Source organism: Penicillium vulpinum (assembly GCF_028829585.1).
Source record: "Penicillium vulpinum strain IBT 29486 chromosome Unknown utg000004l_segment0_segment0, whole genome shotgun sequence".
Taxonomy (NCBI): domain Eukaryota; kingdom Fungi; phylum Ascomycota; class Eurotiomycetes; order Eurotiales; family Aspergillaceae; genus Penicillium; species Penicillium vulpinum.
In genome coordinates this window covers 6544001-6561856 of record NW_026643244.1, presented here as the reverse complement: position 1 = coordinate 6561856, position 17856 = coordinate 6544001, and the positions used below count along the sequence as shown (strand labels likewise).

The window sequence follows — 17856 nt, the reverse complement described above, 5'->3', positions numbered from 1 at the left end:
GCGTGATGCGTTGAAATCCAGGACATTGCAATTTCATGATAAAAACAAAAACAATCAAAAAGGGGGGGGGGCTCACGATGCAAAGAGAGGAGAGAAGAAAAATAACGAAGACTACCAAAAGATAAAAAAAAAGACAACGGAACACTTGTTCGTTGGCCATCTGGACAGTTGAGCCCTGCTAGGGCTTAAACATAGTTCGGACCCGGAGCGACATAGCTTTGACTCGGCAGAATATAGTTCGAGTTCGACCCAGCAGCATGCGGGTTTAGACTCTCATAGGGAGCCATTTCCGCTTCATGAGCCTGCGTCCAAGGCTCGACACTGCGACTGTTATTGCGCATACGAGTCAAGCTGCGCAGCTTGTTCGTGAAGCTCTCATTTGAGCTGCGATTTCGGCGATGATCAAAGGACATCCGACTACTCGACTGACGGGAATCCGTTCCATGACCGTTTACATTGAGAGCCGGGGCAGCAGTCATAGCACGAGGGAGAAGACGACCGAGGTCTTCGTTGTTATCTATGGCGATGTCGATTGTTGCAGACGACTCGCGCGGCGAGACTGGCGCTGCAGAGAATGGGAATGGGGGTGGTGGGGGTGGAGTGTTGAGATGCTGCAGCTCTGGGAGAATGGGCGGGGGTGGTGGAGGGGGGATTGTCTCATAGTGCGATGGGGGTACTTCCTGCATTGCGTGCTCGATTGTCTCTTCAATGCTCACTTGCACGTGGGGGGAGGTGCCGGAGACGTAGCTGTTTGAGCTGGTACGTTTATGGCCCTTGCCACGGCTGCGGCTGCTGGACCGGCTCCGAGGAAGTGCTGGGTTAAACCGCGGGTGCATTGGGAGGTCGTTGGGCATTGAAGGGGCGTTGTACTGTGCTTCTGGCACGGGGACGGACATCGATCGTCCGATTCTTTCGGCATCTCCTTGATATCGGGCATTGCTTAGGAACATACTATTATCTGTGGGAATGATGGGCACAGAAGGAGGTCGCTCTTCGTCTTGCCCAGTTCCTCCGTACTTGGGATGCCGCATTGCTCGAGGAGTCGCCGGAAGCCCGCCGGGCATTCCAGAGCGTGAAGAGTTCGAGTCAGAACTGCTGGGATAGTCGGTAGATACCTTAGTTGGGGCCATCTTATTTCGCGATGGAGCCCGTTGGAAGTATGAACTCGTACCAGAGAAAGGCGGAGAATTCTCAAGTGGACTTCTTGCACTTTGCAGTTCGCCCGGGAAGGGGATATTTGGTGCTGATGGGTTGCGCGCGAGTGATAATCTTCGTGCTTCTAATTCCGCAGCGGCAATCTCTCTTCGCTTTTTCTCCGCGAGGGTGACGAATGGTGTCCGTGGGGATACAATTTCTTGGAAGTCATTGGCTGTTGAACTTGGTTGCCCGTTAGGCCGTCCATTGGACATGTCTTCCTGGCCGAAGACCTTGCTGCTCAACTGCTCTGGCACCGATGCCTGTTGCGCCCAGGAGTCGGATGTAGGCCCCTGTTGGATCACCGAAAGACTCTGCGATGTTTTGTGTCTGGATTCTGGGGAGTCTGTTTTGGAAGTTGTGCCTTTATCGGCGCGACGTCGACTGGCACTTCGGTGGCGAGACCGCAGTCTCTTTTGGTTACCCTCGACGAGTCTCAAAGGGTTATCGACATCCTGAGAAGGTTCTTCTGTAGGATATGCCATAGGAAGAGGCGACGATGGTGATCGAACACTAGATCCTTGTCGATCATTGCTGCGGCCTCGAATTGAGGCGTCTCGTTTGTCCATACCGACGCGGCTTGCGGTGTGTCGACTTGAAGAGCGCTGACGGTTCCGAGAAGTCGTTCCTCTCGCCTTGCTAGAACTTCTAGTGCGAGACTTCGACTTCCGCGTTTCACCTGGCTTTTCAGACTCTCCATTGTGGTATCGACCCAACTCTTCTGGGGACATAGGCACCGGCGAGGAAGGAGAGCGTTTGGCAGTTTGAATGTATCGACGCTCACTCATACCACGGGTATCTCGAGAGACATCACGCGATTGATTAACTTTTGAGCTCTGGCTGGCAGTGTCGTCTGGGTTCCGTCTTCCACGGCCCGGGGTATGTGGACGGAACTTCCGCGCATGGTAGTTCGCTTCATCAAGACTACTAATGTATTGATCGATACTACGGCCACTAACACTTGGGCTCCTAGCGGAAGCAAAGCTATTCACCGTCGAAGCGGTGCTTTTGGCGCTGGGAATCAAATCGGAGCGGTCCTGCGGATTTCTTTCACCTTCCAATGTCTCGATTTGAAGGCCGTCTGGTTTTCGATCTCGGGACCCGTTACGATGATCATCATTTGTGAGAGCCTCGAATACACCGGCAGCTGGTGATGGAAGCCCCTTGATTGCGGCAAACTTGTCTGTCCCTTGCACAGCAGTCTGGGGACTCGGCTTGAGAGAGTCTAGATCGGGGTTGTATTTCGCAGCTGACAAAGTGAGGAATCCGCTGTCGCTCTCCTTCTCATCTTGGCTCTGCTCCCGTCCGCTCATTTCATTTTCGGAGGTCGAGCTATACTCATTCTGGCTGTAAGAATTTGACCGGGAAAATGTTGGAGGGTGCACATCCACTGGTGTCTCTCCGATCGAGGGTAGACGACGCCGATTGAAAGAAGGAGTATTCGTTCGAGATGTCATTGCGTGATTCAGGCTTTGGATATTATTCAGTTTATAAGAGCCAAATCCGCCAGGGGACATTGCCGACTCGGGAACGGCAGATTCAGCAATCGGAGTGATTCCAGGCGCATTTGTTGGCGTGCGATCATCAGACTTCAAGCCAGGGAAGCGGAAACGCCCTGGCTGCCCTTCAAAGGAAGTGATGAGCTTCAAGGCTGGTGTTTTCACTGCAGGTTTCGAGTTAGATGCGGATCTTGGCCGGATAGCTGGCGGCATCATATTGGCTTGCGAAGGTTCGGGCGAGGTGAGAGGAGACGCGCGAACCATCTCTGCAAAAGATGAAGTTTGTTGAACAGAAGGAGATGACCATTGCTCTGATGATTCTGCTCCCGTGCACATGAAACAGCGAATGGCAAGTTGTTGCTGGGAGTGAGTAACGACATGTTCTCCCCATCGACGAACGAGATATGACTGGCGCTGCCAGTCCGACGGGAACAGCAGACATGTCATGAGGATAGCTTCCATGAAGTTATTGCGAGAAACGTAAACCTCAATGGCGTCGTTGCTGTCCCCAAGACCAAGCAAGATCGCGGCCGAGGTGTGTATGTCCCCGATCTCAAGCAGCTTCTGTACAAATGCCTGTCCAACCTTGTTTGCCTGCGCTTGGCCACTCATCTGACTCAAAGCAAGGATCATCCAGTCAGAGATTGTTACCTGTCCAGAGCTAATCATCGAGGCCATTTCATCTGTGTCGTTCTGACCGAGCCATTGCGTTAAAAGGATAGCACTTTGACTACCCACGGCGTGGCGGCTCACTAGGAATTGTCAAAAGATGTCTCCAAGATAAAAGATACGGGGTAATACATACACTCATCTGTGATCAGATCTTGGATATCTCCATCCCACCCAAAAACAACACTCAGCATCTGGAGGCGAAGATCATCCGAAGTTAAATTTGCCTCATCGATAGGTGGCTGCTGCTTGTAAGGCACATCAATCAAGCGAGCCCGAGTGAACGGGAATAAATCCACAATGCTTTTGTCAGCAGGGCTGAGATGAACCTCATTCCGCAAACGTGATGCTGCCCTCGAGCTTCTCATAGATGACATTGAGACCGAAGAGGGATACGCAAATGAAGCAGAAGCTTGTGGTGTGTCGTGACCACCTGATGTCATTGAAAACGTTGTGGCACTCTGGCCAGAGCGACTCGGCGGAGAGAAAGGCCTCATATTATACTTCCCGGAGGATGCCTTCGAGCTCACCGATTCTGTCCGGCTACGCGATGAAGCAGGGCTCGTCAGATCTGCCCTCTGCCTGAGACTCTCAATACTGTTAGCGTCAAATGGTGTTCGCCTGGTCGCGCCTGGCGGTTCCCGGATGTCAGGAGCGTCTTGTAAACGCCGCGGGGACATTGTTCGTGCTCGACTGCCTTCTGCTGTGCCAGGCCGAGGGATGATTGGAAGATGTTGCACATTTGCAACCATTGCGGGGTTTTCCAAATCATACTGCTGGACCGAGTGCTGAGGGCCGATAGTGAATAGAGTCGCTGTAGGACCGTAGTTTGCGATGCCTCGCACACCATCGATGGTGGGAATTGGATCGTAGGTAACATGTTTTGTTCGAACATCCCAAGACCATGTTTCACTATAACCAGATGTTAGTAAATTCCCTGCTATTTTCTCGAATCATTACGCACCCTTCCAAGTATTGCACCAGTCTTCCGTTCTTCGACCAGCCCATCCATTTGGGATCAGAGGAATTTGAATCAGATCGTTTCAATACCCTAATTACTCGAGGTGACTCTTTCCCTGGTGGTTTTGCCACGCTCCAAACTCGTAGATCACCATTCGATGACTGGGTTGCCAACATGTCTGACTTCTGTTTTGATGAGGATGCATGCCAAGCCAAAGAAATAATTGGCGATGGTCCACGCGAAGTAGTCAAAGTGTGAAGAATGGTAAATTGAGGAAGTAAAGTCGCAATCAATATAGACCCATTTTGATATCTGAAGCTTCATTAGCTTTAATGTTCTCAAGTTACTCTCCTGCTATCCCACATACCCAATTGCATAAGTACGACAATCCATGGCGGGTGCCAGAGCTGTGATTGGATCGAAAATAGTGCGGGCAGAGATGTGCTCCGAAGTGGGAGGTTCGAACAGGATCACCTCACCCTTGCCATTGCCTGTATTTTGAATCAATAATTCGCTCAAAATCATGAAATATAAAATACGATATAAGGCTCACCAAATGCAACATTGCCATTACGCATCCACGAAGCTATTCGCAGATGATCGAAGGAAGCAAAGCGGGCAATCTCCGTTCCAGTGAAGATATCCCAGACAATCGCTGTCTGCCCTACATCGTAACTGACAACCAATCTCCCTGCACCCCGTTCGCTGACATTGTCGACCGATATAAAATCAATGTTTTCCTGATGACTCTGGAAACGTCGCTCGATTGCCAATGTATCATGATGCAAACATAGGATTGTTGAGCCCTGGGCATAGAGGAATAGGGATGCTGTCGAAGCGCAGGCCTCGAAGCGAGGCTTGACAGCTGGCGGCGCAGGTGCCATTGCTTTGACAGTCCTCGAGGGTCGCGATTCTGTCCCCAAGCTCCTATTCCATGTCAACTCAACCATTATATTTGCCCAACATATGAGACGATTTGCGGGGAAATTGATTTACTAGCCCAAACGGATTCATTCAAGACAAAAGTCCCGAATGATATATACCCAGGACAAGAGGGAAGATGAAATGAGTCTAAACAAAATTGGGCCACTGACCTCTGTTTAAGCCAGGTAGATTTCTAATCGGCCACGACCCTGAGTACCGGTTAAGGTGAAAGACGGGAATTTCTAGGATATCCCAAGGCGCATCTGGGTCGGGGAAGGGAAATTAGCGCCTGACAAGGAATTTGACCGAAATCAAATAATCCCAAAGATCTGGGCCCTATAAATGAAAAGGGTGAGATGCAAGATATGTAAGAAATATGCGAGAAGGCGAGAAAAAAGGAGGATGCAAGCCGTTGGAACAGGGGAGGGGAAAAAGAATAAAAAAGATAAATAAGATATTCAAGTGTGACAGTTAAAGCACCAACTAGGAAATTGAACTCGCTTGCACGTTCATCACAGCGTGACGGAGGGGGCTTAAGTTTTGTGACAGGAAGTAAGACTGGTCCTTTCGTCTATATAATATACATATAAGCAGGCGCTGCCCGAAGAGCAAGATGAATCAGAATAACCAGAGCAAAGACAAACATTCCCAGAAAAGAGGGGAGATTCTTTAGTCGATCAGAATAAAAATACGAGACTAACTGATGTACTGGTTGGCGCTCGGGGGAATTACTGGGCGCTTTCATTTCCTAATTGGACCATACATATGTCCTGTTTCTGGCCTTAGAGAGTAACCGGGGCATGATCCGGGATTAAAAGCACCATATTCAACATATTATTAGCGGAGACGGTGAGATCGAGCCTTCTTGGTGGCTGGGTTATCCTGCGGGAATTGCACCAACGAGCATGCAGAACCAGAGCAAAGAAAAAGTTAACCCAGTTTAGATCAAATGCAGACAGTACCCGAATCACGGACTTCATGAAGAAGAGAATCCCTGGCCCTTGCACTATCTTTAGTGTCCTGCACGTCGATCACTCGGAGGCAATCCAACCAGTGGACTTTATATGGTTAAAAAGTACGGAGTACTATATAACCCTAACAAAAACCAACTTGACCAACTTGATATTTTCTCAACTGCAAGGAACCGCCCGATTTCCAAATGATAGAGAAACCTAGTAATATACAAAATGGAAAAAAAAATTAATGTGATCCGAGACAGCAATGTGATTGGGATCCGTGCTGTTGTTCTTAAGCTGCAGCTTCGTCACTTCACCCAGCCAATCAACGTTCATCACTGCTGATCGCTCGGCGGCTACACCACCACCCCTCAGCCAATGCCTGCACTTATCCAGCCATTTCATGATGGCCTCCAATCACTAGAAAATGGCCTAATTTGGCTTCATTGGGTCCCTCTCCTTGTCCTGAATTCGGAGAATACCGTTCGGAAGTTTCATGTTTGAACTAGTGTTTCCGACTATGACAATCTCATTTCTTTTTTTTTTTTACCTTCCCACGAGGCTTATATATGAAGTGCGGAGTACTTCAAAGTTATTCTGCATTTTGGTTCCTGTGATGTGACAGTAAATGCAAAGATATGCAGTCATCCCTGCAAAAAAGGCACCGTCGAACGTCCTGGAGCTTGGGCCCTGTGATAGTATCGGGGGGCAAGCCGGCAGAGTTTTCAATCGACCTTGAGCAATGAAAAAGGATTTCTAATTCGTACTGGATAAGTGCTCTGGATCAATTCTGATCCTTAAAGTAATACGAGTCACAGGAGAAACCCTACTATACATACTCCCGTACATAGTCAATGTAGGCCAATGGGAAATGCAAAAATGCACACCTACTGTTGGAATTGAGAGATTATATACATTTCCAACATGTATAGAGAAACTAACTATGCAGTTATACTGCTGTTTATATTCCTTATAACCCAGTATATACCGTCTACTATCTCAAAGGTGAACAAGCCGTGTCCCGTTATCATATGATGGCGGGGTTCTTATCGCCTTCCCCGGACCCTCGCTTTGACTTCCAAGGTCAATCTCCCCATTGGAGCTTCAACTCGATGATTCGTTCAAATAAAGTCATTGTTAATCCCTTGTGACAGCTTCCAACTCTCCAACATGTCCAAAGACACAATTGTAGTGATCGGGTCAGTCCAACACTCCTATAATATTTTCGAGCTACTGCGCCCCCAAAAATAAAATCAAAAAGGGTCACAAGACACAAAAATCAGCTGACAAGCTCAACCAGTGCGGGTGTTATTGGCCTTTCCACAGCACTATGCATCCAACAACATCTCACTCCTGCGCAATCCATCCTCCTGGTAGCCCGCGACTTTCCCTCGGAGACTTCCGTCAACTACGCCTCGCCATGGGCAGGAGCCCACTACCGTCCTGTGCCGGGCTCCTCGCAACAGGCCCTGAGGGAGGCAAACCAAGCACAGCGCACGTACGAATTCCTGAAGCGGACTGCGGCCGCTGAGCCCGGTGCGGGAATCAAATTCGTCGAGGGTGTCGAGCACCTCGAAGCCCCACCGCCAGAGTACCTGGATGAGCAGAGTGTGCGCAATGTTTATTCGCATCTGGATGAGTTCCAGACTCTGGGGAAAGATGAGGTTCCTGTCGGCGTAGTGTGGGGTGTGAAGTACGGGACGTATGTGATCAACTCGCCTGTCTACTGTGCGCATTTGTTGCGCAAGTTCGTTCTTAAGGGGGGCGAAACGAGGCAGTATACGCTCGCCAATTTGAAAGAGGCGTTTAGTATGGCAGGGAATGTGAAGACTGTGGTAAACTGCTCTGGAACTGGGTTTGAGGACCCGAAGTCGTTTATTATCAGAGGTATGTGTGTTCTACGATGGGAGTGATGGTTGTGTTTTGGATGCGCTTAAAGGTGTACGTTCTGAATCTGTGTTTTGACATGTTCTCTAGGTCAAACTTGTCTTGTTCGTAATCCCGTCTCGAAGACCATTACTCGTCAGAATACGGATGGCTCGTGGTCCTTCTGTATCCCGCGTCCCCTCGAAGGCGGAACCATCATTGGAGGCACAAAGGAGCCGAATAACTGGGATCCGAACCCGTCACTGGAAACTAGAAAGCAACTCCTCGCTAACGCAACCAAATGGTTTCCTTTCACACCCGAGAGCGGCGGCCAGTTTGATGTGATTCGCGATATCGTCGGTCGGCGGCCGGCTCGAGAGGGTGGTCTGCGCATCGAGGCAGAGAAGCTCGCTGATGATCGATATATCGTCCATGGGTATGGCGCTGGTGGTCGCGGGTTTGAGCTGTCTCGTGGTGTTGCAGAAGATATTGTATCCGTGATGCTTGAGAAGAGGTTGCTGCAGGCCAAAGCCTTGCTGTAACACTATTTGTGGGCATTTGCCGATCGCATGTATTTTTTACAGAGAGCAAGTTGTACATTTTTTTTGAGTTGATAGATCTTACCATGTCGTGCAATCTGATACATAGAAAATGGAAGGCATTAGGTTCATTTGAATGAACGAACTTTTTGCTACCAACAAAATAACAATGTGCTATCAAAAGGTATATCGGCCGTTGATTCTTCCGTCACATGGGACACAAGACTCATAAAGCCTTTGCGCCCCCGTGGCTAGTCAGCCTTGACCTTTTCCTCTGCGCATGACATATGTCGTACACACGTTTAGAGGCTGGAGGGAAAAGGCGACCAACCGAGGCCCTCAGTGATCAACGAGGTTGCATACAAAGCGAGCAGTTTGGGCAAGCGATTGTAGCGTTCACTCGACATCATGATCCGACCCTATAGCAACATGAAACAAATCTTAAAGATTGCATGTCGCCGGGGGAGAAGGATCCTCAAGGGCCCACGAGTCTAGTATCATAAGGGTGTATAGGGACTCAACCCACAGTTTCAGGTGCGACAGCTTCGGGTATACTCGTGGGTGGTAGCACCCCGCCACTGAGTTGGAGAAGACGTTCCTGTTCCTTCTGTTCACGTAGCCTCTCGGTCTCTCTCCGCATAACTGACAAGTTCCAGGTTCCACTGTCGTCTTCGCCCTCCTCGGCCTCACTGTCCTCGTCAGCCCAGTTGCCGCTCTCGAAGAGCGTACGACCGGTAGCCTCCTTGGCCTGCTGTGCTTGGTGCTCGGCGGCCTTCTTGTCCATGCGCTCCTTCTTCCACTTGGCGAAGGTCTCCTCGTTGACGGGTGTCAGCTTACCAGTCAGCTTGTGACGCTCTGAATCCAGCCAGTCCTCTAGGGTGAGAGTGTTCAAGGGCGACTTGTCTTTGAGGGCCTTTTCGGCGGCTCTTTGCTCTCTGGTCTTCAGAATGAATCTACTCATGCTGTTAGTATCACATACGAGGCACACATAAGTAGCGGAAAGATATACCCTGGGGGCAAGCTGTGCTTGTACATGCACTTGTCTCCTCCGTTCGGACAAGTCCAGAACCAACCGTACTTCTGGTTCTCCACTGCTTCAATGAAGAATTTGCACACCTTGTCGGTGGTTGTGCGCGGGTTGCCGTGTTTGCTCATAACGACGCTGCGTAATTTGTCCTCGTCCCAGTCATCCATCGTATCCTTTTTCTTCTTCTCTTCCTCCTCAACCTTCTCATCACGGGTGTCGGTGTACAAATCCCTCTTAGCTGCCTTGCGCTCGACATTAGGGTCGTGTGAGAATTTGCACTTGCGGCCCTTCTCGCAATGACCCTGCTTGAAGAAAATACAGAGGACAGTCTTCGGGTCAACACCGAAGGCAACCTTCTGGACCTGCACGGGCTTGAACAGCTCAAGGTTCTCTTTCTTGGCCCGTTCCGCGGCCGCTTTCTCGGCCTCACGCTTCTCTTTTTCGGCGGCCTTTTTCTTCTCGTCTAGGTTCTTGTTGCTCGCAGCTTGTGCTTGCAATTGTTGGATCTGCTTCTTGGCGGCACCACCTTTTTTCTATATTAAATATTAGGGCATGTTGGGGTATATCACGGGCGGGCTCGCTGTTCGAGACTTCAAATCAAGGCAATGACGTACATTCTTCATACCAAAGGACTTATCCTCAACGGTGGCCTTCTTCTTCTTAGGCTGATCAGCCTTCTTGGGAGGCATGGCGGCAGTTGGGTGGACGTGACGTCGCGGGTTCGGGGAAGAGTAAAAATGTGAAAATGCGCCTGTCCAGGGTGCGCCTCAGTTGCTGACAATGAAATAAAGGAAAGACGCTGATGCGATCTGAAAGAATGACAGGGAGATCCGAAAAAGAAGATATCGAGAGGTGGGCAGAAATGCCAGGGTTGTTGAAGAGTGAAATGTCGAAAACGAGGGGTGTGAGAGTGTGACGGTAATTTTTGGTTAACCAATGACGGTGCGGGTCTTTTTACTACTCCAACGGTGCGAGGACTCGAAATGCAAGAGTAGACTGAATTTATATTTATTTACGTATCATTGTCTTCAATTTTACTTGAGAATCACTATCTTCTTTCAACAATTTTATTACTGGCATACAATGTCAACTTTTGAGTACAACATATGTGCTCTTCACAGTGACATGCGTCATATGCCCACTAATATTTGCCCTCAATACCCACAATAGAGCCCTCGCTATGCAAATACAGGTAACAGCATGGGAGGAAACAATCGAAGGTATATAGAAATAGTTCTATCAAGATAGTTTTATGAGTTCAACATCTTCATTTATGTATATATAGCTTTCGCCTCGAGCTAAAATACCCTAAAAAGAGATATCAAACAGGATACTCTGTGCCTAAAATGGACATCCATAGTATAAATATACACCTATCGTAGGAAGAATATAGTCTAGAGAATATCCTAATTACAGAGGCCACTTAATATCAAGTTGATATTTCATCGCTCTCTTTTATACACTAACAAATCACATCTACATCACCGTCACCATGTCACCCAAGATGGTAGATCAACCCAGGGAAGGTAGCCATTGAGACGTCTCCATAATAGCTTCATCTACAATATACAATTGCATCGTGGACCCTAAAGTCACTGATTATATGGCCCTACGTAAGCACCTGCAATGACAACTCATCACGCTTCATCAATCATTGGGATGTTTTCAATGAGATAGATCTACCATGAGTAAAGGTTGGCCTTGGATCAAAGCTGCCTTGGTCAGAATAGCCTTGCAGTCAATGGATGGCGAAAACCTAAGCAAATCCATAATTCAAACCATCATCCCGTAGGTGTCTTAAAGCACCCTTGTTTTTCGTTTCTGGTCGTCATAGATTTCGCAGAAAGTAGGCATCTCACATTTAAGAGACCTCCTGGATCTTGGCGGACTTCTTGCCCTCAGCCTCTTCGAGCTCGGGGAGGTCGTCCTGCAAAGTTGTGTTAGTAGATAACCTCAGATCACCTCTAGGCGAGCAAACTTACATCATCTTCCTCCTCGGCACCCTCACCACCGGGCATACCGCCCATAGCACCAGTCAGAGCACTGAGGTCGGGCATACCGCCCATGCCGCCCATGCCACCCATGCCGGGCATACCGCCAAGCTTGGAGAAGTCGATGTTGCCTAGGCCACCGGCACCGCCACTGGGGTCACCACCCTCACCACCGAGACCGCCGAAGTTGTTGGCGTAGTCATCCTCACCAGCCTCATCCTGCTCATCTTCATCCACCCACTGCATCCAATTAGTCAACATCCATTATCAATTAGAACGAATGCCCAAGCATACCTTGTCGAAGTTGGTCTTCAGGAAGTGCATCTTCTGCTTGCTCTCGAGAAGGCGGGGCCAGAACTCCTCCTTGAGCTCCTTCTTCCGGAGAACGAGCTCGACATCGCGGTCGGTGTGGTTGATTTTGCTGTTGTCGGGGTCAATCTCGGCAAAGAGGTCCAGGGAGACGCTGTATGTTACGCCCTTCCTGGAGACGCCCTTGAAAGTAACATTCTTCTCGGTGATACTGAGGGTAGCATCGGCCTTGGGGACCTCGGCAGCCTTGATGTTCACGTAAAGGTAGTTGCGCTCAGGGTCCGAGTCGGATGAGCGCTGAGCCCATGTAACTGAAAAGAAATAGAATGTCAGCACCTTGATCTAACTTAGAAATGGAATTGTAGAATTGGCATAGTTGATGTTTCTAAACAGTCTTATACATTGGATAACGTCATAGGAAATTTCACGCAAAATGTGCAATCCTGCGTTCGAGAGCGGGGAAGCAGTAGAATAGTCATAACGTACCTTCGGGAGTCAAAGTCTGAGACATGTTGAATTAGGAGTGGAAAGATAACTGGAAGAATTGAGGAAAGGGAGGAAGATAGAAAACGTGGTCAAAGAGAGGAGAAGAAGTGTAAGAGAAGCTCATTCACGACCTACCTAAGTGCTATGTTGTAGAAACTGGTAGAAGCATGCCTCAGGCCCTGCATATGTGGGACATCTTATTACGTCAGAGCTGACTCAGTTTCCGTTCGCGGCTGGACGCTGAGCGTGGCACCCACTCCACTCCAAGATACAGGTACCTAGTCTTGTACATTGACAGTCGCATCAGTGTGTACTGACTTGAAGACTGAGCCGAAGACCTAGCAATTTTAGTCTTTGAGAAAAGCCCCGCCATACCGTACTCCGAGTGTTGAAAATTGCGCCAACATAGCAAACGAATCAGCCTGCCCCACCTATCTTTAAGACGATGCACTGGGCATGAGCCTTATCGCTGATCAAAACCTCACGCCGAGACTGAACTTATTCGTTGAACACCCCAACGCTTTTGATTTGCCTATTTGCCTTTTCGTCGCCGCTTTCCTGCCCTCTTAGCGCAAAACTGCATCCATGGAGAGTCTCAAGGCAGTATTCTTTGGGCCCGACCCACAAGCTCAGGTAGGCAGGTGGTGTAGCTTGTTAATACCTGGAAATATGACACTAATGAGGTATAAATTGTTAGATGAGAAAATGCAATGCTTTAATACGCACAAACACACGGCAACTCGATCGTGATCTAGCCCGACTAAAAGCCAGTGACAGCCTGACTCGCCAGCACATTGTCAATGCCTCTAAACGAGCTCAGCGAAACCCGTCCCAGGCCAAGCAGGCTATCAATGACACCAAAGTCTTTGCAAGGGAGCTAGTGCGGATTCGGAAACAGACCACACGGTTGAATACCAGTCGAGCTCAATTACAGAGTGTGGGAATGCAAGTCAATGAAGCCTTCTCGGCGCGCAAAATCCAGGGCAGTCTTCAAAAATCAACTGGGATTATGAAGGATGTAAACACACTTGTCCGACTGCCCCAATTATCTGCGACCATGCACCAGCTGTCTTCCGAATTGGTCAGGGCAGGCATTATCGAAGAGATGGTTGATGATGCTACCATGGACCCTTCGGTCTTTGAAGATGAGGAAGATGAAGCGGAATCGGAGATTGATAAGATCCTACAGGAAGTCTTGCAAGGCAAGCTTGCCCAGGCACAGCCCATCACGGCACCACCTGTGGCCAACATCTCAGAGCCGGAATCTCCACAAGCCGAGGAAGAATTTGAAGATCAAGAAGCCACTCTCGCGCAGATGCGCGGCCGGTTGGAAGCTCTCAAGAGCTAGTCCATGTTGCAATATCAGAGCGTTACTCTTGTTTATTTGTTATTGAGTCGTCTGTTCCATGACTCGCGTTTGGAGTTGGTGCGTGTTTTTCCATAGTCTATTCTCCAAGGCTCCGCCTGCACATAATGGATTTTTGCCTTTTTTTTCAAAACAATCCAGATTGATCCCACATTAATTTTTATAATGGGACAATAAGAAAAGGGTAAAGATGAGATCAATAGGACCTCCCAGCTTATCATTGGGGCTCAATTACATCCAATCAAATTGGTGTGATGTTGTTTGCATCGGGCCGCCAAAACGGGTTTAGTGCAAAATCAGGCTGCGCCAGGTCGCCCCCCTCTCCTCACTCTCTCACATCCTTCCTTTCAGGATTCATCCCTTTTAACTCCATACAAATATCTGCATCATCCTATTTCGAGATTCCACTGTGATCTTGATTTTTTCTTCAAACGCGACTTCAAATCATAGGTCGCATATCATCCACAACGCGTTCGCCCAGCGACTTTTGTTGAACTTGCAAATCGCCAGCTTTGCTTCATCTCCGTCGCAATCATGTCCGCCAACCTCGATAAGTCTCTTGATGATCTGGTCGGCAGCCGTCGCCAGTCTACCCGTCGTCGTGGTCCCCGCCGCGCTGCGGCCAAGCCATCCGCCGTTGGAGGCGTGAAGAAATCCACCAAAGCTACCCCCAAGGCTGCTCACCCAGCCCCTGTCGCCCAAACTGGCTCCAGCAAGATTCTTGTCAGCGGATTGGTTAGTTCTTGCTTCTTTGATGTTTCTATTCATGCGCTAATCTCCTCAGCCTTCCGATGTGTCCGAGGCCAATGTCAAGGTATGTTGATCTAAAGGCTCTCATATTGGCTTCTATTGCCATCTCTTTTCTCGAGAATGTCGTGGCGCAAACGATTTCGACCGGCCTTCCGACATCTCTCTACCTCCTCCCACATCGATGGATATTCCTCGATGCACGGCACACACAGTTTACTCCTTCTACATGTCTCTGCAAAAATATATACATTGCTGGCGCTCTGCGAGACAAGAAGTCGAGCTGTGTTGTAGTACGGTGAAAAGACGCACACTGCTCGTGTTGATTCCCACACGGAAATCCACCTGCCTTGTTCTCTGAGTACTATGCCGAGGATGATGGATGAAAACTCATCATCCTGACCTCTCTTCAATTCTGCGCATTTCCTTCATGTCGTCTACTTTGAGATCTATACGGGCATCAGCGAGCGCATCAGTGGAACAGTGGTCAACAGGTTCAGAGGCAGACTGAAACCTACGTATTTGAGACAAGAGTCTCAAATCTCTCTGCGAAGAGTCTTGCTGTTATAGGGTGATTACCTATTCTAGTGGCTTAGAGAGGTTCAAACTGTGTCTGACATGGCCCTAACTTGTTGGGATGACACATGTATGGGCAAATGGATTCCAGTTGACAAACTCTGCTTTGGTGGTGGTGATGTGAAATAATGCTTTTGTTGAAGGACTTATCGTGATCGCTTGATGGGTTTATGGATGAAGCGGAGACTCTGTACTACTATGGGCATTTGGTGGCATGTTAAGTCCCTTTACAGTGATCAAATTCGCGACCTGTCGGATGGGGTTGCGATTATGGGGCTATATGTTCCACGTTCCAATTTGGGATGACAGACGATCAATTGATGCCGTGTGCTCGCTGATGCCCTTTCACCTTTGGTCGTCCTCGTTTGCGCCCTACCTTTCTTACGACACTCGAGAACCGCGCTCTCACTGAAATTGTCTGACGAAAATACTGATCGTCTATTCGCGCTATAGGAATACTTCAGCAAGTCTGCTGGCCCCGTCAAGCGGGTTATGCTCACTTACAACCAGAACGGTACTAGCCGTGGTATCGCCTCCATCCAATTCAACAGGGCAGACACCGCCGCCAAGGCCACCAAGGAGCTCAACGGACTCCTCGTCGATGGTCGCCCCATGAAGGTAACCCCTCTTACTCTGACTAATCCTAACTACAACATTGACTGATGTATATAATAGATCGAAGTTGTCTATGATGCGTCTCACGTCCCCGTTATTCCTGCTTCCAAGCCTCTCACTGAGCGCATTGCGTAGGTTGATGTCCATTCTCGCGATCCACATTCACATGCTTATCCATTCACAGTCAGAAGGCTCAGCCCAAGTCCGCTGCTGCCTCCAAGGCTAAGGAGAACAAGCAGACCGCCGCTACTGGCAAGGCAAAGCGTCGTGGTACGGGACCTGCTGGCACTCGCTCTCGTGGCCGCGCTGCCGGCCGTGGAAAGCCCAAGACTGTCGAGGAGCTTGATGCTGAGATGGTCGACTACTTCTCCGCCGATGCCCCCCTGCTGAAGGCATTGCTCCTGTCAACGGCACTGTCCCCCAGGCAAGCGCCAACCAGGACATCGGCATGGCCGACGAGATCTCTTAAACAGACTAACTGTTGCTTCCACTTTCCTCCATCGCGGCTCCTGCATGATACAAGTTTCGCAAATATTCTCGGGAGTTCTTTATGGTTGATGCGCGGGTCATATCTTCTTCTGTGCTCCTTCTGTTCTTCTTTTTCTCGTTGGCTGTGTTTCTCTACTCTTTTTTTTTCCTTTTGCTAGTATCGCCAGGCTTAATTCTTTCATATCTTTTGCAGAAGCCGATGGAGGAAAACATGTATCTACACCCACAAAGGAACATTACAAATGATAATCGATTTTCGAACAATCAAAGTTTCAAAACCTCCGACTCCCTGCTAAAAGAAGATACCGTACCAAACGCCGAATCTGACCCTTATATTCCCTCAGAACAAGAAATGCAGTCTCATCAAAAATCTACACAAATCCTCCACTTCTAAAACACACCAGCCCTGGTCATGACATCATGAAACTGCTCCAAAGTAACACCAGCACTCAACCCGGCACCCCCGTTCCCTTCAAGAATCATATCCTTGAGCAGGTCATCGCCCACGCTATCCTCCTTCAAGTCACGCGCAATGCGCCGCAGATGCGACAGTGTAATGGGGCCATCCGTGCCGCGCGTGAATAGCTGGTATGCATCATCCACCTCGGCAGCCATGGCGTCATCATCACGCGATCGCAGCTTGGCTGCTGCTATTGAGACGAAGGGGCTGTAGGGCACGTATCCGCTTATAGTTGGATCGAGTGCGGAGAGGATCTCTGCGAGTTCGGTTGAGTCTGTGGGTGGGATGCCGAGGGCGCTGTTGAAGGGAGGATTGTCAGTATTTACGAGCTGTAGCTTGGGAGTAAGGAATTGAGAAGGGGGTGGGGTTTGGGGTAGAGGTAGTGTCGATGGTGTAAATGGCCGTAGAGAGACAGAGGTAGGGAGACATACACCAATGCCTTGCGCACATCTTCGCGCGGAATGACTCCCTCCTTCTCATCCGGGAAATCAGCATTCTTATCGGAGAACAAGTGAAAGACTTCTTTAATTTCGTTCTCTTCTTCGGCGCTGATGTTGTTCTCCTTGGCGAGCTTGGATGCGCGTCCGCGTTTCGGAGCTACCGGTGCGGAGGAGCTAGCTGCGCCTCCGCGCTTTTTGGGAGGCTGCGAGGGAGTAAGATTTGGTTGGGTCTTGAGGATACTTGGGATTTCTTACCATATGAGTATCACTGGCAGGACTCGTGGGCGGGCTTTACAGGAGTGTTGCATGGACAAAATGAGAATTTGGGTGAAGGTGGGGAGAGCGGCGATTGCAGAACGATCTATTTAGTATGCATCACTTCAGCTTCACAACTTTATTCTACACAATAATACGCATAATTTAATATTGAAAGCATGTTAAGATTGTACGTTCTTTTGTATCAGGCTTTTGATATGCTATATAAATAACTTTTCTGATCCTAAAGCAAGTTGCACGTATATCGAGACCACCTGCTAGCCCTGGAGGTAGTACTCGGTATATAGTGAGAAATGAGACCGTGTCAATGAAAACCACATTCCATTCTGATGAAGTAGAAATAGCCCACTAAAACATCAAATAATTTCACATCTCACATTTCACATTCATACAAAAATGCTATAGAATATGATCGAAGATGATCGCAGGTACCCTACCGGTGCTGACGTTATCGGATTGGAGCCTG

At 49.0% G+C, this 17856-nt stretch overlaps 7 protein-coding genes across 7 annotated transcripts; 3 read left to right on the top strand and 4 right to left on the bottom strand.

Moving 5' to 3' along the window:
• Positions 1-185: 185 nt before the first annotated feature.
• On the bottom strand, positions 186-5207 carry N7479_010995 (WD40 repeat domain-containing protein; the record flags this gene model as incomplete). Its single annotated transcript, XM_057258686.1, has 5 exons — positions 186-3445; positions 3499-4274; positions 4327-4635; positions 4691-4814; positions 4877-5207. 5 exons carry the CDS (start codon positions 5205-5207, stop codon positions 186-188), a joined length of 4800 nt encoding a protein of 1599 aa, XP_057106144.1.
• A 2166-nt stretch (positions 5208-7373) lies between these two features.
• On the top strand, positions 7374-8611 carry N7479_010994 (FAD-dependent oxidoreductase; the record flags this gene model as incomplete). The annotated part of the gene is made up of 3 exons (XM_057258685.1): positions 7374-7402; positions 7504-8090; positions 8181-8611. 3 exons carry the CDS (start codon positions 7374-7376, stop codon positions 8609-8611), a joined length of 1047 nt encoding a protein of 348 aa, XP_057106143.1.
• A 514-nt stretch (positions 8612-9125) lies between these two features.
• N7479_010993 (translation machinery-associated protein TMA46) lies at positions 9126-10324 on the bottom strand (the record flags this gene model as incomplete). The annotated part of the gene is made up of 3 exons (XM_057258684.1): positions 9126-9561; positions 9618-10168; positions 10250-10324. The coding sequence occupies 3 exons, from the start codon at positions 10322-10324 to the stop codon at positions 9126-9128; spliced, it is 1062 nt and encodes a 353-aa protein (XP_057106142.1).
• Positions 10325-11496: 1172 nt separating this feature from the next.
• wos2 (Hsp90 cochaperone SBA1) lies at positions 11497-12504 on the bottom strand (the record flags this gene model as incomplete). Its single annotated transcript, XM_057258683.1, has 4 exons — positions 12422-12504; positions 11921-12246; positions 11618-11866; positions 11497-11562 (listed from the first exon to the last, which is right to left on the bottom strand). The coding sequence occupies exons 1-4, from the start codon at positions 12444-12446 to the stop codon at positions 11497-11499; spliced, it is 666 nt and encodes a 221-aa protein (XP_057106141.1). The 5' UTR covers positions 12447-12504.
• Positions 12505-13006: 502 nt separating this feature from the next.
• On the top strand, positions 13007-13769 carry N7479_010991 (ESCRT-III subunit protein VPS24; the record flags this gene model as incomplete). The annotated part of the gene is made up of 2 exons (XM_057258682.1): positions 13007-13054; positions 13119-13769. 2 exons carry the CDS (start codon positions 13007-13009, stop codon positions 13767-13769), a joined length of 699 nt encoding a protein of 232 aa, XP_057106140.1.
• A 552-nt stretch (positions 13770-14321) lies between these two features.
• On the top strand, positions 14322-16194 carry N7479_010990 (putative RNA annealing protein Yra1; the record flags this gene model as incomplete). The annotated part of the gene is made up of 6 exons (XM_057258681.1): positions 14322-14522; positions 14572-14601; positions 15564-15728; positions 15786-15856; positions 15910-16081; positions 16150-16194. 6 exons carry the CDS (start codon positions 14322-14324, stop codon positions 16192-16194), a joined length of 684 nt encoding a protein of 227 aa, XP_057106139.1.
• A 410-nt stretch (positions 16195-16604) lies between these two features.
• N7479_010989 (EF-hand superfamily Ca2+-modulated protein) lies at positions 16605-17372 on the bottom strand (the record flags this gene model as incomplete). The annotated part of the gene is made up of 3 exons (XM_057258680.1): positions 16605-16971; positions 17106-17317; positions 17370-17372. 3 exons carry the CDS (start codon positions 17370-17372, stop codon positions 16605-16607), a joined length of 582 nt encoding a protein of 193 aa, XP_057106138.1.
• Positions 17373-17856: the final 484 nt, after the last annotated feature.